The sequence below is a fragment of the Lithobates pipiens genome, unplaced genomic scaffold, assembly GCF_037356315.1.
Source record: "Lithobates pipiens isolate NorthernLeopardFrog02 unplaced genomic scaffold, aLitPip1_a1.2 Scaffold_16, whole genome shotgun sequence".
In the NCBI taxonomy this organism is placed as follows: domain Eukaryota; kingdom Metazoa; phylum Chordata; class Amphibia; order Anura; family Ranidae; genus Lithobates; species Lithobates pipiens.
The window spans coordinates 498728673-498750951 of record NW_027507748.1 but is presented as its reverse complement, the minus strand read 5'-3'; the positions used below and the strand labels follow the sequence as shown (position 1 = coordinate 498750951).

The window sequence follows — 22279 nt, the reverse complement described above, 5'->3', positions numbered from 1 at the left end:
CGCACGGAGTTGTGAACCCAGCCTTAAGGATCAGTTCACCATGGGGAACATGTTACGCCCAATTTTAGGATGTAACATGTTCCCAAGCGAAGATCTGGCAGTCTTTGAGGGCAGTTGGTTGGGATGCTACTGCTGCCAACACTCGCTGCACCCCTCCCTGTGGCAGTAGTAGGTTCCCAGTACTAGTTGTCAGTTTTTGAAAGCAGTGTAGGCATTTGGGGCTCCGCCCACACAGCCACATCATTCATACACAGAGCCCTAGAGGCTGTTGGCTTGTAGTTCACTAACTACCACAGAGCTGTGGTAGTTCATTGAGTCTTCCTTTCAGGAAGCATCAGCTTACCCATATGGGATGTACAGGTAAGCAGATACACTGACAGTGTGCAGGAGACCTGCATAGCCGCAGCAATCTCCTGATCATTGGTACAATGCCTTCCAGGCTTCTAATCCCAAAAATATAAATGCACTTTTTTTCCTGCAAAAAGATGTGCATTTATTTATTTTTTTGGACAAAGGTCAACTTATCCTTTAAGGCTCGGTTCACATATCTGCCAATTGGATGCTTTTTGAACCGCATCCAATTTGCATGACATGGTGAACCAAACCAGTTTTCGGAGGAGCAGGTTCACAAATCTGCAGGCTAGCTTGTGGAGATTACAGGGGAGAATATCTAAAAAAGGTAAGCTGCAATTTTTACTTTTGCAATTTATACTTTGTAAATGGGGACATGCAGCAAATACTGGGTATTCTCCCAATTGGGATGCAAAGTGGAAATACCCTTTAAGTAACTTGAATAACATTTGTAATGAATTTTCCTTTACCACGTTCTTGCATGCAGACATTAAGGCCACCTTCTAGCTACAACCAATGGCATAACTATGGTCACAACAGACCAGGTAAACACTAGGAAAGCCGACCCCATCTGGCTCCATAATCATCTACCCAGAAAATAGTAGACAATAGCATTTGTTACCATAAATCAGGCACCCTTTACAGACTGTTATGACTGAAAGATAGTGTAGCCATCATCACTATTCACTAATCTGCAATGACTTTCCAGTCATTTAGTTACATCAGTAGTTTAAAGCTATATACTCTTGTTGCCCTTATATTGTGTGTTAAATGTGCAATGTATTACAAGCTTCACTGTACAGTACCACTATGGTAGCCACAACAAACTACATACATCATAAAAAATGGAATTCAGAAACTCATGACAGATATGATTTAACTCTTTATTTTTATTTTTTAAAAGCCATTCCTCTTAAATAAGATCCTAAACATTCACCAGACTGTCACTGTATAAAAATGTACAGTGGCTTTATTGACATGTACATTCCATAAAGTTTACAGCTGCAAAGATATGAGGCACACTCAGTATTGCACTTCATTAAAAGTTCAGGCTCAAACATAACCCAGACGTTTAAATGAAACTGCCTTTGTAATGTAATAAATTTTATACGGGACGAACATTGATATTTTTATGTACAGCATTTGTTACAACTTTTATACCTTGTTATGTTTATGTACCCGCCAAATGCCATGAACCACCCTTTGCTTCTCTGCTGGGCGCAATGCAGGGCTCTCCAGCAACCATAGAGTTAAATTAACAGTCTAGTAGATAAACAAATATTCTCCTTTCTTCCCACGAGATGCAAGTACAGTTGTACAGGGCTACTGGAAAGTCAGCGTTCATTACTGTGGCTCATCTTCTGGCCATACATATATGTATACATTATATATAACCTTGATATGGGGAGCCTCCCTCTGTGTGCATTCAAGCATGTGCTGTGCACATCTGGTGCTATATGTAATGACCACATGCAAGCACCGCACAGTTATCAGTTTGACAAGAACATGTAAGGTTTGGTTTGAAGAGCATGTGTTGCGAATACACAGCTGAATCTGAGGCCTCCTTCCTGATTAACCTTGTTCGCAGACTCTTTGGTCCCATCCTGACCGAAGGCTGTCGTCCAGAACCTGCCTGGCGTGACAGACTGCTGAAGTCTGTCTTGAAATTCACAAAAAGGAAAGAAAATTTAACAAAAGTGGAAAGGAAACATAGGCTCATTTAAAAAGTGTGAGCATTTCTGCACACTCCGCATCCCAATGCAAACTCTTCTCCCGTGGGCGGATGAACCACATGAAGAGGACATTCTGTTCCTTCAAGTTGTTTGCCTTTTGGACCTACAAGAGGAAATTGAGAATGGAATGTAAAACAGCACTCCTTGCCCAAAGCACCTTATAAAATTACAAGATATACAAACTCAGCACATTATAAATTCAGTCTTTCTGGGAACACTGCAGGGCCCTGAACAGTCTGCTTTTGACCTTAAAGCATTACTAAGCCCAAAACAGTAAAATCAATCTGTAAATGCAGTAAAGCACACTTGTTATACTCGCTGTGGAACCTAAGGGATTAATCCTCTACACTGTGTAAAAAGGCTGTCTTAGGTAATCCTCTCCTCCTTCCAGAGTCCCTAATATATCTCCTGATAGAGGCTTGGGGACACTCTGCATGTGTTCAGTTTGGCGTTTTTTGCTCGAGAGATTTTTTTTCTTGGGAGAGTGATCAGCACAGGGCCAATCAGCACTGTCCAGACAGAGGGTCAGGGGTCCTGCAGCCTCATAGGACTGTCAGAGGAGAATGAAAGTCACAAAACTGCTGATGAGAAAAGATATTGCAGTTTATATTTACTACAATAATTGCATTTCCATGTTCTGTGAGAGACCAGATATAGTGAAAGCAGGGTCCTGGGTCTAGTAACACTTTAACAATGCTTTGGTTTCTTACAAACGTATTCCAGTATTCCCAAGTGTAGTCCAGCAAATGTATTACAGTAATAAAATATAATAATGGGACATGGCAAAGCAATGGGTTCAGAAACAGATTTATAGGGGATCTCTTCACTGTATGAGATCCACAGCTGCAGTGCCAGAAAGAGCTGTATTATCTGGTGGGTACAAATAAATGAACTATAGGACAGAGCTGAGCATTCAATACATCTTAAAGAGGAAACTTTTTCTCCCAAATAAATTTGTATGTCTGTGGCTGGCGTTCCATTTTAATGCACACCTCCACCGCTGCGTATCACTCAAATTCAACTCCAGGATTCAAAAAGGAAATACCTGGTGTTTCCAGGTATGAAGAATCACTATCCATTTATACACTACTAAAGGACACAAAATGATGTTTCCTCCTACTATTGTTATAGACTTTAGCGGTTAGATGCCAAGAGTATGGTGAATTATAGAAGGGGCAGAGTATTTGTTACTCACTATTCAATTAACCACATCAATTCTACAGTCTCATCATTTCCAGCTGCAGTGAAAATGTAATAAAAAACAAGGTATGTCCTGTTCCCATACAGGTAAAGAGCTGCTTTCTTTTTTAAAGACAGGTTAATTAAGGCCATAAACAAGTCTTTGCGAATACAGATTTCTCATCCATCGAAACGTTAAGTCACTGTCTGTTTAGATTCAAATTAAATCAATTGTGGTACTAACCTGCTGGACAATGTGGAAGTTCTTCTTTAAGAATGCTGGTCATCCTCTGGAAGTCATCATGGCAGGCATTACAAAAATGGGTTGTTCCAAAGCAGAAAAACACTGCCACGGAGCAGCAGTAACGACATTTGTACTCTAGGAAATCTGTACCATGTTTCGGGCACATCTGTTACAGGAAAAAGGAGTGCATTAGAACTTTCATTTTATTATTTTAAAATATTTAAAAAGTTGCATTAAATGGGATGCCAGCCTGCCTCGCATTCATGGCACAGTGTCAATATGTACTATAATAAAAGCCATTTCTTTACAGCAGGGGTCTCCAAACTTTCTAAATAGACTGTGGCCTGTGGGAGTAGAAAATGCAACATCATTGTTATCAGTGGGGGGAATAGTGTCCCACTAATGCTGTCAGTAGGAGGAATAGTGACCAATAACTGGTGTCAGTTGAAGGCATAGTGCCCCAAGGGCCAAATAAAGGCAAAGGGCCACAAGTTTGAAGAACACTGCTTTACAGTGATAATTGTCTGATTTATCCTAAATACAGGACAGAATGCTGCTAATACCAATCACGTTTTTCATACCTGAGCCCTGGAGACATCCGAGCACCCTCCACATATAAGCTCTCTTGGATCATAGTCATCTCCCTGTCCAGCCTCCGCATCACAACGGGCCTCTCCACCAAAATATGCCTAGACATATAAACAGTCAGTTTGTTAAACGCAGAGGTAAAATTAAGTGGGGTACAGAGAAGAGAACACATTTTCCCAAATTAGAAGTCTGATCGTCATCGTCTTTGTGGAATTGCTGGGGTATGCTGTGACAAGCAGATATAGGATGGCAACATTATTTCACATTATTTCACTGAATGCGCAGAATTCATGTCTGATCCCACAAAGCTTAAAAATCTGAGTGATAATCGAGTTGATATACTAAGGAAGTATAGGCTGTTCGGCAAATTTAAGGACTATAAATAATCTGCACCAAATTAAGATAGACTTGCAAATTTCACCAAACACGACAAAAGTAAAGGCTGTTGAAATGAAAATCTCCACTCCTTACTGGGAAAGGATATTGTAACTTCAGTAAGGACACACTGAGAAATTACAGCGGATGCCTTAGAAGCTGAACTCGAATTTCAATTTAGTTTTAGTTAGATTTTAGTCCTTCTGAATTGTTTTAGTGGTATTTTAGTTGACTAAAATCGAACGGGTTTAGATAAATTGTAACGCATTTAACCATTTCTCTAGAATTTCTAAACTCATACTCCATGAGTAAAAATATAACATTTTTATGGTATTAAGGTTTGAACATGCACTACAGACACAAATTCAGCCATTGTAATATATAATGTCCTGATAAAACACCAAGTTGCACAAACAAAAATATTAATTTGACAAACAAGTGCAACTTAATATAAAAAACAAAAACAAAAAACTGGAATTTCTATTGGCTCTAATACCATTGCACATATTACCTGAATAGATTACCAACGTTAAATATGAAGAAAATCTTTTATTTTTACTTTCAGCAGCTTAGTAGATGCTGCCTACTTAATCTTATGTGGTAGTGCAGTGTTAATTTTGACATCAAATTTTAATTTAATCACAGTCTTGACTAAAATGCGATTTTAGTTTTAGTCTTATTTTAAATGGGCAATGTATGAGTCGTAATTTAGTCACCTAAAATCGTGTTAACTTAGTCAATGAAATTAACAAGGTTGAGAAGCAGCAATAAAGCACAACTATTTGCAAAGCAGTGCTTCCATAAGTAAAATAAATAAGAAAAATATTGCTCTATGTACATATTTAATATTTTACATAAACAGGGTTTTAAAACATTACCAGATACTATAAAGCTCATCTTTTACACGTAGCTTAAAATGAACCTGTGCTTTGTCCGTGCAGGGCAGACAAGTTCACCGTTTTCATAAAACGCTAAGCTGTTTTACAGAAACGGGGGGAAAGAGAAAAAAAAAAAAAAAAAAAAAAAAAGAAGAAGAAAGAAGACGTGTGCACATATGGCATTACCTTTTTGCATTTGTAGCAGACATAGTAAGCATATCTATTCATGGCATAGCTAGCTGGATCATTATAAAATCGCACTCCTGGCGTCGTGATTGCATCACTTTTGTGCAGCCCTTCATATTCCAACCGCATTAACGCTTTTCTTCTTACATCTTCGTAAAGCTCTTTTATTGGATCCATGAGATCCTTTAATACTGTATGATTGATTTTGTTCTAAACAAAAAGAAATTGCAATTTAGCATCAATCTTTCTGCAAAAATGTACTGTGTAATTTCCCAATTTAAATAAAAGATTAGATTGTGAACTCAACAGAAAATGATTATAGGGATAGAGAATTTATAAAGTAATAGTTTCTCTAAATCTACAGCAACGTTTTCAAACTGACCAACATTAATGTATTCTTGCAACCACTTTATCGAGTAACTCTAGCAAATGGGATAGAAGTGGTGCCCCCACAATAAGCACTCACTCCTATGCCCTTGTTCAGTCAACATTGAGCTCTAAAGATGCACACTTTGAAAGGTGTCCTTACAGGAAGTTGGCTGGACCACTGCTGCTCATCTCAGCAGGGAATAATGCCAACCAGAAACATTTGCTAACCGGTTTGGCATCTGCCTGCTTCCATAGAAGGAAAAGCCATACTGGGTGACTCATGTACAGTCTATGGATGGCCCTATTTCTTGCGCCCTTCCTGTCCCACTATGTACACAGTACCAAACGCATATAATTCTAATGGAACACAAATGCTGACTTATGACTGGTATTTCATCCTTATCTGTCTACAGAAATCTCATTTTATAGATACATCATGGTATTTTAAGAGTAGCATGGGAATATTACTATTCACAAGGTGTGTCTGGTCTTTCCTTCAGGCATTATTTTCTTCTTTGACTAACCTTGCAGATTGGACAGGTCATAAATCCAAAAGTGATTCGTGGTCCCAGCCATCGGTTTTCCAGAACCCGCCTACAGCATTGCAAGTGAAACACATGACTGCAGTCAAGCTAAAGAATGAAAAATAAGGAATAATTGTGGTTAGGTTTCTTTTCTCCAAACTGTATTCAGTAGAGTTGAAGGTCTAACAGAAAGAAATCCCCCTCAATCTATGTTTTCAAGGAGAAAACAAATGTAAAGAAACTTTACAAACTGTCAAACTTTAATGGACTAAACAGTTTTACACAAAGAAAACATGAGAATATACTACACATCATAATACAGAAGTTGTCTGAAATGAACGGATGACGTTTGAAAACCTCTTCTGAACGCTAGAACTTGACAGCTAGTAACAGACTGTTAAAAAACGCCTGTTTTGCCACTTTTGCATGTCGCGTTTATGGAGCCTTTGCGTTTAGAAGTCCCCCCCCCCCCCCAGGCTCCCAAATGCCCACATTGCAGGAAAAATCTCTCTCCTTGCAGCCAACAAGGGTTCTGGGAAGTCTGTTTTTCCCTCATTGTAAAATGATCGGATCTTTTCCCCATGGAAAACGCCTATGAATAAAAACGTATAAAATGGGAGTTACTGCGTTTACATTTCGTTACAAGAACTTGGCATTTCAAATGCCTCTAAACTACTGTCCTGAACACGATTTTTTGCTTTCAGAAAAATGCTTTTAACCTACTACAAAAGCCTGAGAGTACATGTACTCACAAGATAACATTGAGCATTGAGGGGCTGATAAAAAAAACAAAAAAACTCCTAAATGCTCCTGTCTGGTTACCAGCTGTAGTGTACATGGGGCCTAAAAAGGTTCTTTTTCCTCCCTTTAGAACATATACTTACCTACTCTGTGCAATGGTATTGCACAGAGCAGCCCAGATCCCTTTTCTTCTGGGGTCCTCCCCTCCCTGGCGCTCCTGGCTCCTTGGCGAGTGCCCTCAAAAAAGCTGCTTCCTATGGGGGTACTCATATTGGCTCTCTCCCGAGCTGCCTGGTCAGCGTGCATTGACAAAGGCAGCTTGACCCCCTGCCAATGGCTCCCGCTGCTACCAATCTGTGCAGTGAGGAGGAACAGAGTCAGGAGAGCTCCTGCTCTCATGCACAGCTCTGGATCAGGATTGGACTCAGGTAATTACAAGGTGGTGAAGGGGGACACGTGCAGCTCAACATTTTTACCTTAACGCATAGAATGCATTAAGGTAAAAAAATAACTAAGGCTTTACAACCACTTTAACACTGACTGACATTCCACACAAGGAGGTAAAAAAAAAATTCTACTTGGCTTCCTGACACTCAAACAGCAACATGAACCAGGGCAAGTACATCATTAGGAGTCTCAGCAACCATACTAACGCCACAGACTGAGAAAAAAGTAACTTTCTTCTATTAGCCTCTAGTGATCCTCTATATTAACATAGTTGGACTATTTGATGTTTGTTAATTTCATCAAGACTAAAAACAGGCATTTTTCTTCTGTAAAAAAATGCTTGTGAAACAAGATCATCTAAGATAATAAAGGTAATATAACATTAATGTCTGAATTAATGCTGCTGAGAACTACTTTCATATTTCCGTCAAAGAGAACGTGTACAAAAATCACTTCTGAACATGCAGGAAGGTGTAAAGTTCTTTTCAATGACCAGCCCTCCACCAACGCAAATGGCCAACCTGAATAGCAGGAGCTGCAGAAAGCGCCTCTGTGAAGCATATCATACACATGTCATCTGCATCCTGCTTCAGACTTGTTGCATTTTTGTCACAACCATGTAGGCAAGGCAAACAATGGTCCTCATTCTTCACACCTCCACACGGATGCCCACATAGATGGGTCTTGCTGCAGGCACTCTTTGCATACTCCTAAGAAATATAGAAAATTTGGTATCAGAGCAGCTACCGAATCATCGCCTATGGAAGACTTGTCTGTGAGCTTGAGACTCACCTGGCAGTCTGCATCAGAACACACACTACCAACAGCCGACAGCTCTGTCCCATTTCTGGAGCCACAGAAGCGACATGTTTCTGAGCTGCTGCTTGCAGGTTTTCCTGAAATGCAAACAGTTTTTAGAGCATTGACACTACCAATAAAAATTACAATTCTATTTTTACCTCTGGCTTTATTTTCTATGGGTGTCCATCATATTACATAAAATCATTATAGACAGCATCTTATGCATGAAATCCATTTTTAAATAGATGGAGAAATAAATGGATATACAGGACACTACTGCATATTCTACAATTTTATATCTACATAAAAAACTCACCAGTCTGCTCTCTGAATTCTACCATTGCTTTCATGGTTTTAGAGTCAGCAAGAGCCATCAACCAGAACAGTTTAGTTCTCCCACAGCCCTCATGTAAATCAACTTTGATTGCCTCTTCCTCCTCTTTGAACACCTGTGTGGATCATAATAAATGAGTGGGGATGCAATAGAGACAGCACACTAGATTTATACACAAAAATATATTATTTATAAAGTTTTCAGGATACAGTTATTAAGGCTTGGTCCCCACTGCTGCAACCTGAAAGTTGCGCGACTCACAGTGCTACTTTGCCAGAGGACTTCAGCACAACTTTGAAGCAACTTCAGGGAATGCCTGTGTGATCTTCCTGTAATGTCGGATCCAAATCACATCAATTAAGATGAGGATCCAACTTGGAGGCAAGCTCCATCAAAGTCTATGGGCACAAGTCAGATAGAAGTTGCCCTGAAGTAGTACAGGAACCTTTTTTAATGTCGGACCGACTTCAGTAGTGCCAATTAAAGTGGTTGTAAACCCTTACAGACCACTTTGACCCACAGGTAAGCCTAGATTAAGGCTTACCTGTAGGTCCAAGAAATACCTCCTAAACCTACACAGTTTAGGAGATATCTGCAAATGACAGGCACCGCTGTCTAGACACAGGCGCACAAAGCATGCCGTTGCTAACGGCAATCATGCTGTTAGTGGCTGCTCCCACGCACAGTCACAGCGCCGGAGCCGTGATACCTGGAAGTCACTCCGGGTATCATGGCGGAGGACGACGTTCACTTCGGGGGCTTCCATCTCAAGTTATTCATAATGAGCTAGTATGCTATGCATACTAGCTCATTATGCCTTTGGGATTTCACGTCACGTGACCTGGGGTCTCAAGTCTGGTTCCAAGTTGCAGCAGTGCAAACTGAGCCTCAAGGAAAAAGATTATCAACTGTGTAAATTTGACTGTTAGAATGGACTGGCAACTAAGAACTTTGTAAGCATTTTGGGCAACGTGAAATTTATTTCTGCATGATCTAGTAAGTGTACAAAATCCAACAGTGAAGACTTTGCTGATAGCAGATGCATGGTCTCAATGATTACATTCATGCTACTTAAAATTCATAGTGGAGTGCAAAGCTAACTCACGCTGATTTAAAGTCACATATTGTTCAGAAAATCAAAGATTGCCAGTGGATCAAGAAAATCTGTGCATTATAGTAATAAACATTTATGCCAAGTTTTGGCTGGAAGGGTGCTTCAACTGATAAGTAACTTTTTTGCACTTTACCTGTCTTTGATGGGATTTTGTTCGCCGATGGAGATGTAGAAATCTATCACAGTCTGTGCACAAGTTTCCACACGCATTGCACAAAATGATTGCCGCAGTTTCACCATCGTCATGATTATCACACATTGGCTAGAACACACAAAACATAAAAACACATAAAAACACATATAAAAAAAATTAAATAAGCAACTATTATATAAAACAAAGCGAAGCAAACACACCTATTTAGCCAATACCATTAACCACTTGCTTACTGGGCACTTAAACCCCCCTCAGTCCCAGACCAATTTTCAGCTTTCAGCGCTGATGCACTTTGAGTGACAATTACGCGGGCATACAACACTGTACCCAAATGAAATTTTTATCATTTTTTTCCCACAAATAGAGCTTTCTTTTGGTGGTATTTAGTTACAGCTCGGAGTTTTATTTTTTGCTAAACAAACAAAAAAAGATGCAAAAAAAAAAAAAATAAAAATAAATAAATCATGTTTTAATAGTTTGTTATAAAATTTTGCAAACGGGTCATTTTTCTCCTTCATTGAAGTGCGCTGATTAGGCGGCACTGATAGGCTGCATTGGTGGGCACTGATGGGCTGCACTGGTGGGCACTGATGGGCTGCACTGGTGGGCACTGATGGGCACAGATAAGGCGGCACCGATGGGCACAGATAAGGCGGCACCGATGGGCACAGATAAGGCGGCACCGATGGGCACAGATAAGGCGGCACTGATGGGCACAGATGGGCACAGATAAGATGGCACGGATGGGTGGCACGGATAAGTGGCACGGATGGGTGGCACGGATGGGCACTGATAGGTGGCACTGATGGGCGGCACTGCTGGGCACTGATGGGCGGCACTGCTGGGCACTGATGGGCGGCACTGGGGTGCAGCAACTTTGAGGCAGATTTTGGGTGGCACTGTGGGTGGCACTGCTGGGTGGCACTGTGGGCACTGCTGGGTGGCACTGTGGGCACTGCTGGGTGGCACTGTGGGCACTGCTGGGTGGCACTGTGGGCACTATGGGCACTGCTGGGTGGCACTGACAGGGGGGCACTTTATTTCAGGATGGCACTGCGGGTGGCAGGTGGGCACTGGCAGGGGGCAGGTGTCCGCTTGAATTGCTGGCCGTGATCGGGACTGATGTCCCGAACACGGCCGCCGGCGATCAGCTTTTTTTTTTTCCTATACTTGGGTGGCACTGGCAGGGGGCAGGTGGGCACTGATGAGCTGGCCCGGTGATCGGCTTTTTTTTTCTCCTCGCGCTGTTAGAGCGAGGAGGAATACTAGCCGATTACCGGCTCCGTTTTATCACATGATCAGCTGTCATTGGCTGACAGCTGATCACGTGATAAGGGGTCGGGATCGACCCCTTACACGGATCGGTGATCAGGCGAGTCTCACGGACTCGCCGATCACAGAGCGCGCCGCGCGCGCCCCTCAGGGGGCGCGCAGGCCGCTCGTAACCGGGACGACGTCAATAGACGTAGTCCCGGCAATCTAGGTCCGCGCTAATGCCGTCATTCGGCAATAGCGCGGTACCCAAGTGGTTAAACACGTAGATTCTCTCCCGACAAGAAGGGATTAAAAAGGAATGCAGTAGTATATTTAAAAAAAAAAATCATAGCTCTATCAATTTAAAGTATACGCCACAAAACGTTAGTTCAATGGGTAACCCCATTGTGAGTACTGGGGTCTATGCTGGGTGGCACCTCAATTCTCCAGTTTGTATGCACGTCTTATTTTCTGCCCATCTGCAACCAACTCACTAGATAATTAAAGCATTGCCTGTTATAAGTTACTCTTTCAAACGTGGCCATCTGCTAATCTCAGATTCTCTTTTGTGAGATTGTATATTAGATATAGATGTACATTATGGGGGTGGGCAGCTGGACTTCGTTCTTAAAAAAAAAAAAAAAGTACATTCACATCTCTAAAATAGTCAAGAATTGTAATTTATACTGATTCTTATAGAAGATTAAAAAAATAAAAATAAAGAAATCTATGAATGTGGCCTTAAACCAGAATTTTTTTTATAGAACATTTTCAGAGATTTTTATTCTTACTACAGGGTGAAGTATGGCAGGATACAATGGTAGGTAGAACGAGCAAGACTGATTAGGAAACAGAAGCTTGAAAACGTATCAAAGTACGCTTACTTAAGGCAAAATAAATAATGAAAATAGAAAAAGTTACCATTTGTTTTTGCTGCCCATCCTTTCCCATCCACCTTCCAGAAGATAACCGGTCTACATGGTCTTGATCAAGCACACACAATGATGCAACAGCCAGCCACAGCTAAAATACAGTCAAAATTACTGACAATGGTAGTCTTAAATTGTACAATCTATTAGAGTAGAAAACAAATGTGACTGTATATAGTTGAGATATGTATATACAAACGATAGCTATCCATCTCTAGCCAGCTTCAATAGGGCAGCTACCCTTACTGGCTTACTGATCTGGCCATAGTTTTTTCTTAACAGTCATATTACATAACTCTCAATTTTCTGTTTGTCAGAGCCACAGTGAAATATAACTGCAATTTGTTTTTACTTAACAGGGTCACAGACCTCACAATAGTAACATATCCAAGGACAAACGTAAAGAGATGTAAAAGAAAATACAGTAAAGGATTTCAGTACTCAATAGTTGAGATGTGTTGCCTGGAGTGTGTCAGAGGATTGAAAAGTTCTTCAAATCTGCTCCTGTTTGCGTGTTATTCAGGAGAGAGCAGGTGAGACACTTTGAGAAGGTATGGATACCAAATACTGGGAGGAAGGGGAAAAGAGACCAAGAATTGGGCAGGGGAGGATTGTTAACCAGGGAAATAAGGTGAACCTGCTAGATCACTTCAGGATGGCCCCTTTTGCAGGTGTAAATAAGTAAAACTAATCAAAAAAAAAGTGTGTATACTGTTCAAATAATACACAGTCTCGTCATGCTTTGCACATGCTCAGTCTCTCTCTATTTTTAGGCACTGCTGAATCTATAGAGGCCGATCTGCACTCAGCATTAAAGTGGAATTGTGCCCTTCTATTCTTAACAGCCAAGGAAGCTGCTTCTGTTTGATTTGCAACTGCCATGGTGCTGCACATGTGATCAGTTATGACTCCAGCCATCTGATGGTTTTGGTTGAGGACACAATCAAATGTGACAGTTAGCAATCCCAGAATTCCAGGAATGTAACTGTTTACAGAAATCCAGAATGAAGCTTCAAAGACAATTATCTGATGAGACGGGAAGAGAAATTCTTACGAGCTCTCTAAAGGTGAAATTGAGTGACCAGTCCACGAACTAGCTGATACTTCGAGGCAGGCACATGCATCTGCTCAGAAACTCAACCCACAACAGCAGAGCAAGGAACTGAGGGTAAAGATATGGGATGAGAGGGGATGAGAGATGGCTAGACTCCTGCTTAATGTGAGGGGCATGAGATAAAACATTGCTACCTCCCCCACATTAGAACCATGCTGCTTAATCTACAGGTGACAATTTCCAGTAACAATTTCTGAAGAAATCAGACTCTGCTAGATCTTGTATGCAATCAGTCCATTGAGAGACTGTCATCTGCTAAGACCAACACCGACTGCTCTCTTCACGGGAGGTTGATTCAGTATCCAACCAAGTGGATGCCATGAGAATGCACTAGAGCAGGCCAACACACTGAGGTATACTAGCTGTACATTGGCAACACAAATGATTCAATGCCACTTGATCAGCGCAGCAGGCTATAGCCTGCAACGCTGATCAGTGTATTCTGACAGCAGGGAAGTCTCCCCACTACCAGAATACAAGGTTGCAGTGGTTGAACAAAAAACAAAAAAAAAAAAGGGTCTCTGAGTTGGTTTACTCCAAAAACAACAGGAAAATGACCACCAGTGATGAACTTAATGACGTCAAGGGTAGACCCCAGAAGGTACAGAGTACAGATGCCTAAAATTGTGGAGAGCATGAGCTGGAGAGTCACCCACTGGAGCAGGATTGTCCCTTCTGTGTCTAGATGCAGACATGCTATAACCACGCGTGGGAATGCAACTACTCTCAGGGTAAGAGGCAAGGCATGGCATTCGGTACACAAAACACCCAGGTAGCTGGTATCCAATGTGGGTCTGAAGGCCAGAGGTGATCAAAGTCACTATTGACGTGCAATGGGAATAGACTGGTGATCCACTTGGCAGTGGGTTAATGCTTTCTCTATGTTCAATGTGGTGGGAAAGAACATGGTGTGAATGGGACACACTACCCAATGGCTAATGGCAGCACTCGGTACCACAGCATTAACTCCTTCCCTTGTAAAACTGATGAACAGCAGGAGATTAAAAGGCTTCCTACTCATGAAGTGAGTCTTAAGAGACCAAGCAAAAGCAACAAAGTCAGTAACTCTGGACCTGCAAAGTACTCTGTGGCTAAATTGTTAGCAGAAAAGGGCCTGGAAATAGCCTAAAGTGTAACCCAGTAAAAAAAAAAAAAAAAAAAAAAAAAAAAAAAGAAAAAAGGAGTTTTCAGGCTAGCCTCACAATGTATAGTCCAGTTGGGTCTGGGTATGGTACTCCAAAGGCTGAGGAAAGGTCAATCTGGATTTCAGCCATGTAGAGAGCACCTCAAGTTGTGATGTAGTAGAGGAAAATAAAACTAGTAAAAAAAAAAGTTAGCATTTGTCCAGCAGAACTGAAGAAATTACCAATTTTCTAGTATATTAGCAAAAACTTGAGGCATTCTAGGTAGTTGTGCAGGCCTACACATTTTTTGTTTTGCAGCCCACCAAGATTTGCTCTCAATTGAAAATGTATTTCTTCACAATGCCAAGAACTACAGAGGTGAATTAAAGTGTTTTAATGTGTTTTTACCACTTGTTCAGATTATGTAAATATGTTTGTTTTCATAATCTGTGCACGAGTTCACTTGAATGTTTAAAATCAAAAATATATACAAAACCTTACCCTAGTAGTTGCAATACATCGTACGGGAGAACGATACTCCTCCTCCATTTTTGTCAATGCAATGATTGTCTCTGCAATTGCATTCTTAGTGACCCGAGACCATGCCTCTGAAAGGTGACCCTATTAATACAGTAGTCAAAGAACAGAAAAAATATTTTTTTATTTTTACATCAGGCTGCCAAAAAAAATCAAGAAAAAAATACCATAAACATGTAAACATTTGTAAAATACTTACAGCTGCCATATCTTTAATCAATTTAATGATGATCTCTGCAATCTGAGTTGGAGTTGAGCCTTTCATCCACCAGTGACTCTCACCTCTCCTAAGGTAACTGATTAAAGAAGCAAAAAGCAAACAAGATAATTTTGGTTACAGGAAAAGCTTGTTGTGTATGCACCACTTTTACAATAAAATGAAAAAAACTTAGACAAAAATCATGCAATACAAATTAAAACCATTGCTTGATGGGGGAAAAAAAAAAAAAACACCACACACCACTACCACTTTTCTCCAGATTTCAATCTTTCACAGTTTTATATATGCTAAAGTAGCACAACAGTAAAGAGACATTCACACAAAAAAGTAAGATACATAATTAGACTAGAAAAATAGGATTTCTGACTTACAATAAAAAAATCGTTTTTTGAGTTCATTGACAGCCTTCTTTATTCAGAACCATAGGGTTATATTGCCCCCTACAGGAGTAGGACACTAGGCAGAAAAAAAAAGACTTGGCTATGCCCATGGGCAGTCCTAGGCGATATATACCCCCTTCTCTGCTATAGGCTTTCAGTTAAGTAACAAGCAGTACTAGAGGTATTAACTCCATAGAGGGGTGGGTGGCTGTGTGTCCATGAACTCAGAGTAACAGATTTTATGGTAAGTCAAAAATCCTATTTTGTCATTTGTTAATTGACAGACACAGCCTTCTTTATTCAGAACCACAGGGAGGTCCCAAAGCAGTGGCAAACATGAGAGGTGGGGCAGCCAACTCAAAAAAAAAAAAAAAAAAAAAAAAAAAAGTCCATCCAGACAACCTGGAGCTCGGCAAGAACTTTTGCTCAACCTGAACAGAAATAAAAAATAAAAAATAAAATCACACCTTAATGAGGGAAAAACCCTTTAGACTGCAGCCTGCAGAACCTTGCGGCTAAAAGAAGCATCCGCAGATGCCAGCACATCCACCTTGTAAAATTTGGTGAAAGTATGCACCGGCAACCAGGTAGCCGCCTTGCAAACGTGCGTTATTGATGCCTGATGACGGAAGGCCCAGGAGGCACTCGGCGCCCAAGTCGAGTGTGCCTCCACCGGGAAGAGAGAGAATACAGAAATGGTCACTGTGGAAGCAGATAGCCCCTTCTTTGGTCTATCCGTGATCACAAACAGGGAATCTAACTTTTTAAAAGACTCATTGGTACAATCTCCCTTGCCACCGTGGGACTTGAATTTTGTACTTTTGGTTCTTCAGAAGCCTCAGTTTGAAAATATACAAGAAATTCCCCTGCTCATGCTATCACAGAAGGTGGCCTTTTTGGTGGCTATTACTTCTGCTCACAGGGTGTCAGAGTTGGCAGCGCTGTCCTGTCGCACAGCCTGCTTGGTGAGTTGCCAAATACACTCCAACAGCCCATACCACATTTAAGGTGTGCAAGGCAAATTCCCTCGGATGTTGCAGCCTGGAACAGTCTGGAACAGAGAAGGCAACATGATGTCTTCATTTAACTGAAAATCAGAGACAACCTTTGGACAAGGGCAAAGCACCACTTTTTCCTTATGAATCACCAAGCAGGCAGAAGTAGTAGCCACCAAAAAGGCCACCTTCTGTGATAGCATGAGCACGGGAATTTCTTGTATATTTTCAAACTGAGGCTTCTGAAGAACCAAAAGTACAAAATTCAAGTCCCACGGTGGCAAGGGAGATTGTACCAGTGGAACCACATGTCGCACTACCTGAGTGAGGGTGCGCAACAGGGAATGCGAAGCTACTAAGCGTTGAAAGAAAACCGCCAAGGCCGATACCTGGCCCTTCACAGTACTCAAGGCCAAATTCTTTTCAACACCTATCTAAAGAAAAGTCAAAATCCAAGCCACCGAAAAGGAACGTGGGTGAAACCCAACTCACACCATGAAATGTATGCCTTCCACATCCGATAATATACCTTCCTGGAAGTAGACTTTCTAGCTTTGAGCAGCATCGGAATTACTACGCAGATAAACCCCAATCCTTCAACACCTGACTTTCATTAGCCAGGCCATTAAAGCAGAGTGGAAGATCAGCCCTTGGGATAGAAGATCCTCCTTGAGATGCAGAGGCACCAGGGCCAATGAGGCCAGTCCGGGGCCACTAAAACGACCAGAATTCCCTCGGCCTCGATCCTGTGCAACAGCCACGGCAGAAGCTTGAGAGGGGGGGGAGAAGACGTAGATCAGACGATAATGGCCCCACGGAGCGACCAGAGCATCTGAGGCATCCACCAGGTGGTCTCGACACCTGGCCACAAACCTCTGCACTAGGGCTGAAACAACTAATCGATTAATCGACAACTAATCGATTATGAAATTAATCGATTACCATTTTCACAATCGATTAATCGGCCAGTAACATAATGGGCTAAACAACGAAAATGAGCCCTTTATAATACAAAAATAGCAAATAATCACTACTGAAAGGGGTTCATTTGTTTTTACTGTAGAACAGTGAAAGTAATATTTACAGTAGCGATTATCTGCTTTTTCTACCATTCTACCATGTTACTAAACGTCTTAGATCTGGTTCACATCTATGTGTTGGTGCTTTTTGCAGAAATGCACTACAGTTCATTTACATGATTTCCTATGGGACAAATTCACATCTGAAAGGGTCAGGGACTTTTAACGCAACATAGTGCTTTATTGGTTCAATATACTTCAATGGAGAAGCTGCAGAAAAGCATGTAATGCGTTTTTGCAGCAATTTGTGTTTTTTAATCTGCCCAAAAAAAAAAAAGTGCAAATTGCAGTAAAATCATGTGTGCAAAAATCTAAACGCACAGCAAAAGGCACTGCAGAAACAGATCAAAAGCAAACTGTATAGTTATGCTGCATAGTTATGCTGGTCACACATCAATTTTCGGATGAGAATATTCAGACAAAAAATCTTTGTACATTTGCTGAATGAAAGAATTTTGTTTGAAATTTTCACTTTTTTTTTTAAATGAACGTAATATCTGAACGAAAAACACATACACTGTCTGAAAATTCCTTTGACTAAGAAGATTTGTATTCTAAATTTTCCCCTCACTGTGGTTGAAAATTAACAATAATTTGACCTACTTTTTTTTTTTAGGTTATAAACCGATTAATTGAAATAATTGGCCAACTAATCGATTATGAAAATAATCGTTAGTTGCAGCCCTACTCTGCACATTCCTGTTGATTTAGGATGCTATCAGATGTACCTCTGGAGACCCCCAGCTTAGAAAGATCTGTTGAAATGCCTCCTGATTGAAGGAACACTCCCCTTGGTCCAATGCTTGACAACTGAGGTTTTCTGCCTACCAGTTGTCCACTCTATTTCCAGGCCGGCAAACACACTCCTTGACCCTGCCTGGTGGTTGACATAGGTCACTGTCGTGGCATTGTCTGACTGAATTCATATCGGGAGCCCCTGAAGTCGATCCGTCCAATGATCCAGAGTCTGATCACCCGGAGTTCCAAGATGTTGATGAGTAGCCCGGATTCTTCCAGCATCCAGTGACCCTGAGCCAAGCCCAGGCCTTCTCTCCACACAGACTGGCACCAGTGGTGACCACCGTCCACTACAGCGGGAGAAAATATTTTCCCTGCCGAAGTGCCAGGGAACAAAGCCACCAGATCAGAGACCCTTTGGTTCCTTGACTCAGCCGAATCTGACTGTCTAGAGACTCAGAACATTTGTCCCATTTTAACAAGATCTCCCTTTGCAGGGGTCTCGTATGGATCAGGTCCAGTACCCGCATGCAAGTCTGCAGGGAGACCCACCTACTGGACAGCAGCAAGCGGGCTGCTGCCTGTAACTTCTGGAGTTTGTCCTGTGGAAGGACCACGCTGGCCTGAGCAGAATCCAGAGTCAGACCCGGATAAGCCAATTTCCGAACTTGAATCAGCGCAGACTTTTGGTAATTTATCAGCCGCCCAAAATCTGAGTCTGAACAGTGATCACTACGTCGCCCCTCAGGGCCGTTGGGGACTCTGCTCACAGCAGGTCATCCAGGTAGCTCATAACAGCAATTCCCCGCTGGCACAGTAGCGCCAGAACCAGGGCCAACACTTCGGTGAAGACCCGAGGAGCGGAGGCGAGACCAAAAAGGGTAACGCCGCAAACTGATGATGCTCCTCTCCCACAGCAAAGCAGAGGAACCGTTGGTGCTGCGCACAAATTGGAATGTGCAGGTAGGCATCCTTGATGTCGATGGAGGCAAGAAAGTCCCCCTGATGAAGAGATGCTACCACAGAGCGAATGGACTCCATTGTGAACTTCTGCACCCACACATAGCGGTTCAGGGCCTCGAGGTCCAGAATCTGACGTACCATACCCTCATTTTTGGGGATCGTAAATGGGTTTGAATAAAAGCCTTGGAAACATACAATCAAGTCCAGTGGGGCTATATCGTGGCCGACCTAGCGCGTAGCTGCAGTCTGCACGCGCTCGCTGGCCAGACTGGGATGACCATGGATCGAAGGTCCAGCACGTTGCCCAGCCCGGCAGTTGATTTTTTTTTTTCCTGGATTTTTCTGGCGAGATCTACAACCTGAAAAAGTTGTATATAAAAACTAGGACTGCCCATGGGCTTGGCAAAGCCTTTTTTCCTGCTTAGTGTCCTACTCCTGAACGAATGAGAAATGTGCTTTATCTTAACATTGTTGGACATAAGTCAACCCAAAACTTAAATATTATTGATCCATTTAGGCCCCTTTCACACCAGTGGACTTCATCAGGTCTGCCTGCCTGTTTCTCAGGCAGACCCGATTGGACCACCCATTGTTCTCTATGGGGCGGCAGATGTCAGCGGACATGTGTCCACTGTCACCCGCCAGCATCCAATGCAATAAAAACTGACGGATGGTGAACAAGATTGGATGGAAATGGACAAGCAGTTTGTTTCCATTCGACGGCCCTATAGAGAACACCACACCTGTCAGCCCCCTGTTCAGTGGGGACCAGCAGAGAGATCCCTTGTTGAGCAGGCGGATCCGCTTGGACAGATTCTGCTCCATCTGAAAGGGGCCTTAGAAAGACACTGAACCCTGGCTAGAACAAATTGTTGGACTCAAGCCTGTAGTACAGCGCAAAAACTGGTAGTAGATACCTAGAATTAAAGATCATTGGCAAAGTGACCGTTGTTACGCCTTTCCCAGCACTCATTCCTGCAGTGCCAGTGATTGGTGTTCCCTTGGCCTTCAACTGGACTGTGAGTGCCTTAGCGATGCATCCCAGGAACATATCCAAAATTCCAAGCTTGTTCCAGTCTCCTTTCTCTGTAGAGTGGATGATGTCACTGATATCTGCTGGTGGCAGTGACTTGACACCAATGATGCTAGCAAGACGAGATGGTGTTACTTCAGGCAGAACGCGACGTAGCAAAGAAGTTACCTATAAAAGCAGAAAAACAAAAAAAATTTATCTATTTTTGCATCTTTAATAAAAAAACAAAGGTATCCAATAGCACATATAATACAGACGATACATTAAAAACAAACACTGGGCACTCAAGATGGAACAATGTGAAGATCTACAGTGGATATAGAAAAGAATCAACCCCTTTAACAATCACATTTTGTTGCTTTGCAGCCCGAAATGAAAACCATCGCGGAGTTGGAAAAGGATCACCTTCCCTCCTAAAAATGACTTGTAAATTCATTTAGGTGTAGCTAATCACCTTCTCAATGGCACACAAAGCCATTTGACCTTCAACTGATAAGCTGTGGTCAATTTGATTAGCTCACCATGATAAATAGCTTTCCTGGAGCATTTCAGTCCCCGGTAGTGCAACTGAATCAAACCATCAACTGACTGGCAAGGCACTGTCAAAAGATCTCAGATAAGATGGGTGAATACCTAAACATTCTATGCAATAGTAGATTCATCAAGTGGATCCAGTTGTTTGCGAGATCTGCCAGTCTGTTTAGAGCAGTGAACATGGGGTGTTTGACCAGGTCACAATGAGGCTGGTGTTTAAAAAAAAAAAAATATATATATACATGGCATGGACCAAATACTTACAGCATAGCATAAACATGAAAAATATTCTAAGACCTGCCTTGGAACCAGTTTGTCCTATCTGAAGCGGAAACTGCCCTTTTCGGATCAAAAAACTTTTGACTAATTACTTATCTCTTATTCTGAACCAGCGCCATTTCATATTCTATATTCTCGACCCTTGTGTTCTCAATGTCTGCACATTATGGATGTAACCATAATGGTTTTGCCCTTGGATTGCGGTAAAAATTATATTTGGGGAAAAAAAACAAAAAAAAAACAAAACGCACCACGGCATGGCTTTCCTGTTCCAACAACGTGATGTGGGGTTAGTGTTTGCAATACTTACCTACAGAAAAAGGTCAAATGATTTGGTAAATAAATGAGATATGCACAAATATTTGTGCATTGCCTAATCTAGATCTAAAACATGCGTTTCCCCAATCAGGTATGATTAGTTTGTGAAAAATCAGAAACTTCTATGGGAGAGGTAAATGAAAGCTGATGCACTCACCTGCCTCTGTACCCTGGGCGAAGCTGTGTGCAGCAGATGGAAGAGATCTTGCAGTAAAGTCAACTGCTGAGCTAAATACTGCCTTCCAACATTAGACCCACTCAGAGCAAGAACCATAGACAGCAGTTCAAAACAATAAGCATCAGAAGAAGCATCCTCATCATTTGGCTGCGAGTTTGCATTTTCCTTGCTGGAAATAGCATGTTCCCACTCTTCTCGGACGCGTGTAGCCTCCATTCTGATTGCTTGTACTATGTGGGCACATACCTGCAAGTCATAGAATGCATAATCATCAGGAAACAAATTAAATCAAGATTTAATCAAGATTAAATCATCTCTCAAAATGTATATGCAGTTACATTTATACACACTATTTATAATATTTCCTAACCACCATATACAATAAAAAAAATAAAAGATATAAGTAAACATCAAAATGTTTTCTTTTAATCTTTGAAAATCAGTTGCAGTTTTAGGTCAGCCAAAAAGTATAAACCTCGGATGGTTCAGCAGGGACCGGTCGAGATTCGAACTTAGTGTGGGCAACTTGTGTACAAGCAGCCTGCTGGTTTCACTTGCTAGCAATAATCACGGTCCTCTACCAGCA

At 41.7% G+C, this 22279-nt stretch overlaps 1 protein-coding gene across 16 annotated transcripts in view; it reads right to left on the bottom strand.

Annotated features, from left to right (window-relative positions):
- Positions 1 to 1216: 1216 nt before the first annotated feature.
- MYCBP2 (MYC binding protein 2) overlaps positions 1217 to 22279 on the bottom strand; it is a 399577-nt gene continuing 378514 nt past the window's right edge. For all 16 annotated transcript variants that reach the window (XM_077483080.1, XM_077483077.1, XM_077483078.1 and 13 more), the window contains 14 exons: positions 21673 to 21939; positions 20269 to 20552; positions 15176 to 15272; positions 14941 to 15060; positions 12194 to 12295; positions 9998 to 10126; positions 8733 to 8865; positions 8408 to 8511; positions 8137 to 8325; positions 6428 to 6535; positions 5535 to 5744; positions 4089 to 4196; positions 3508 to 3673; positions 1217 to 2187 (listed from right to left, as the gene is read on the bottom strand). In XM_077483080.1, coding sequence (XP_077339206.1) covers positions 2072 to 2187; positions 3508 to 3673; positions 4089 to 4196; positions 5535 to 5744; positions 6428 to 6535; positions 8137 to 8325; positions 8408 to 8511; positions 8733 to 8865; positions 9998 to 10126; positions 12194 to 12295; positions 14941 to 15060; positions 15176 to 15272; positions 20269 to 20552; positions 21673 to 21939 — 2133 coding nt within the window. In that variant the 3' untranslated portion in view covers positions 1217 to 2071. The remainder of the gene's footprint in view (positions 2188 to 3507; positions 3674 to 4088; positions 4197 to 5534; positions 5745 to 6427; positions 6536 to 8136; positions 8326 to 8407; positions 8512 to 8732; positions 8866 to 9997; positions 10127 to 12193; positions 12296 to 14940; positions 15061 to 15175; positions 15273 to 20268; positions 20553 to 21672; positions 21940 to 22279) is intronic.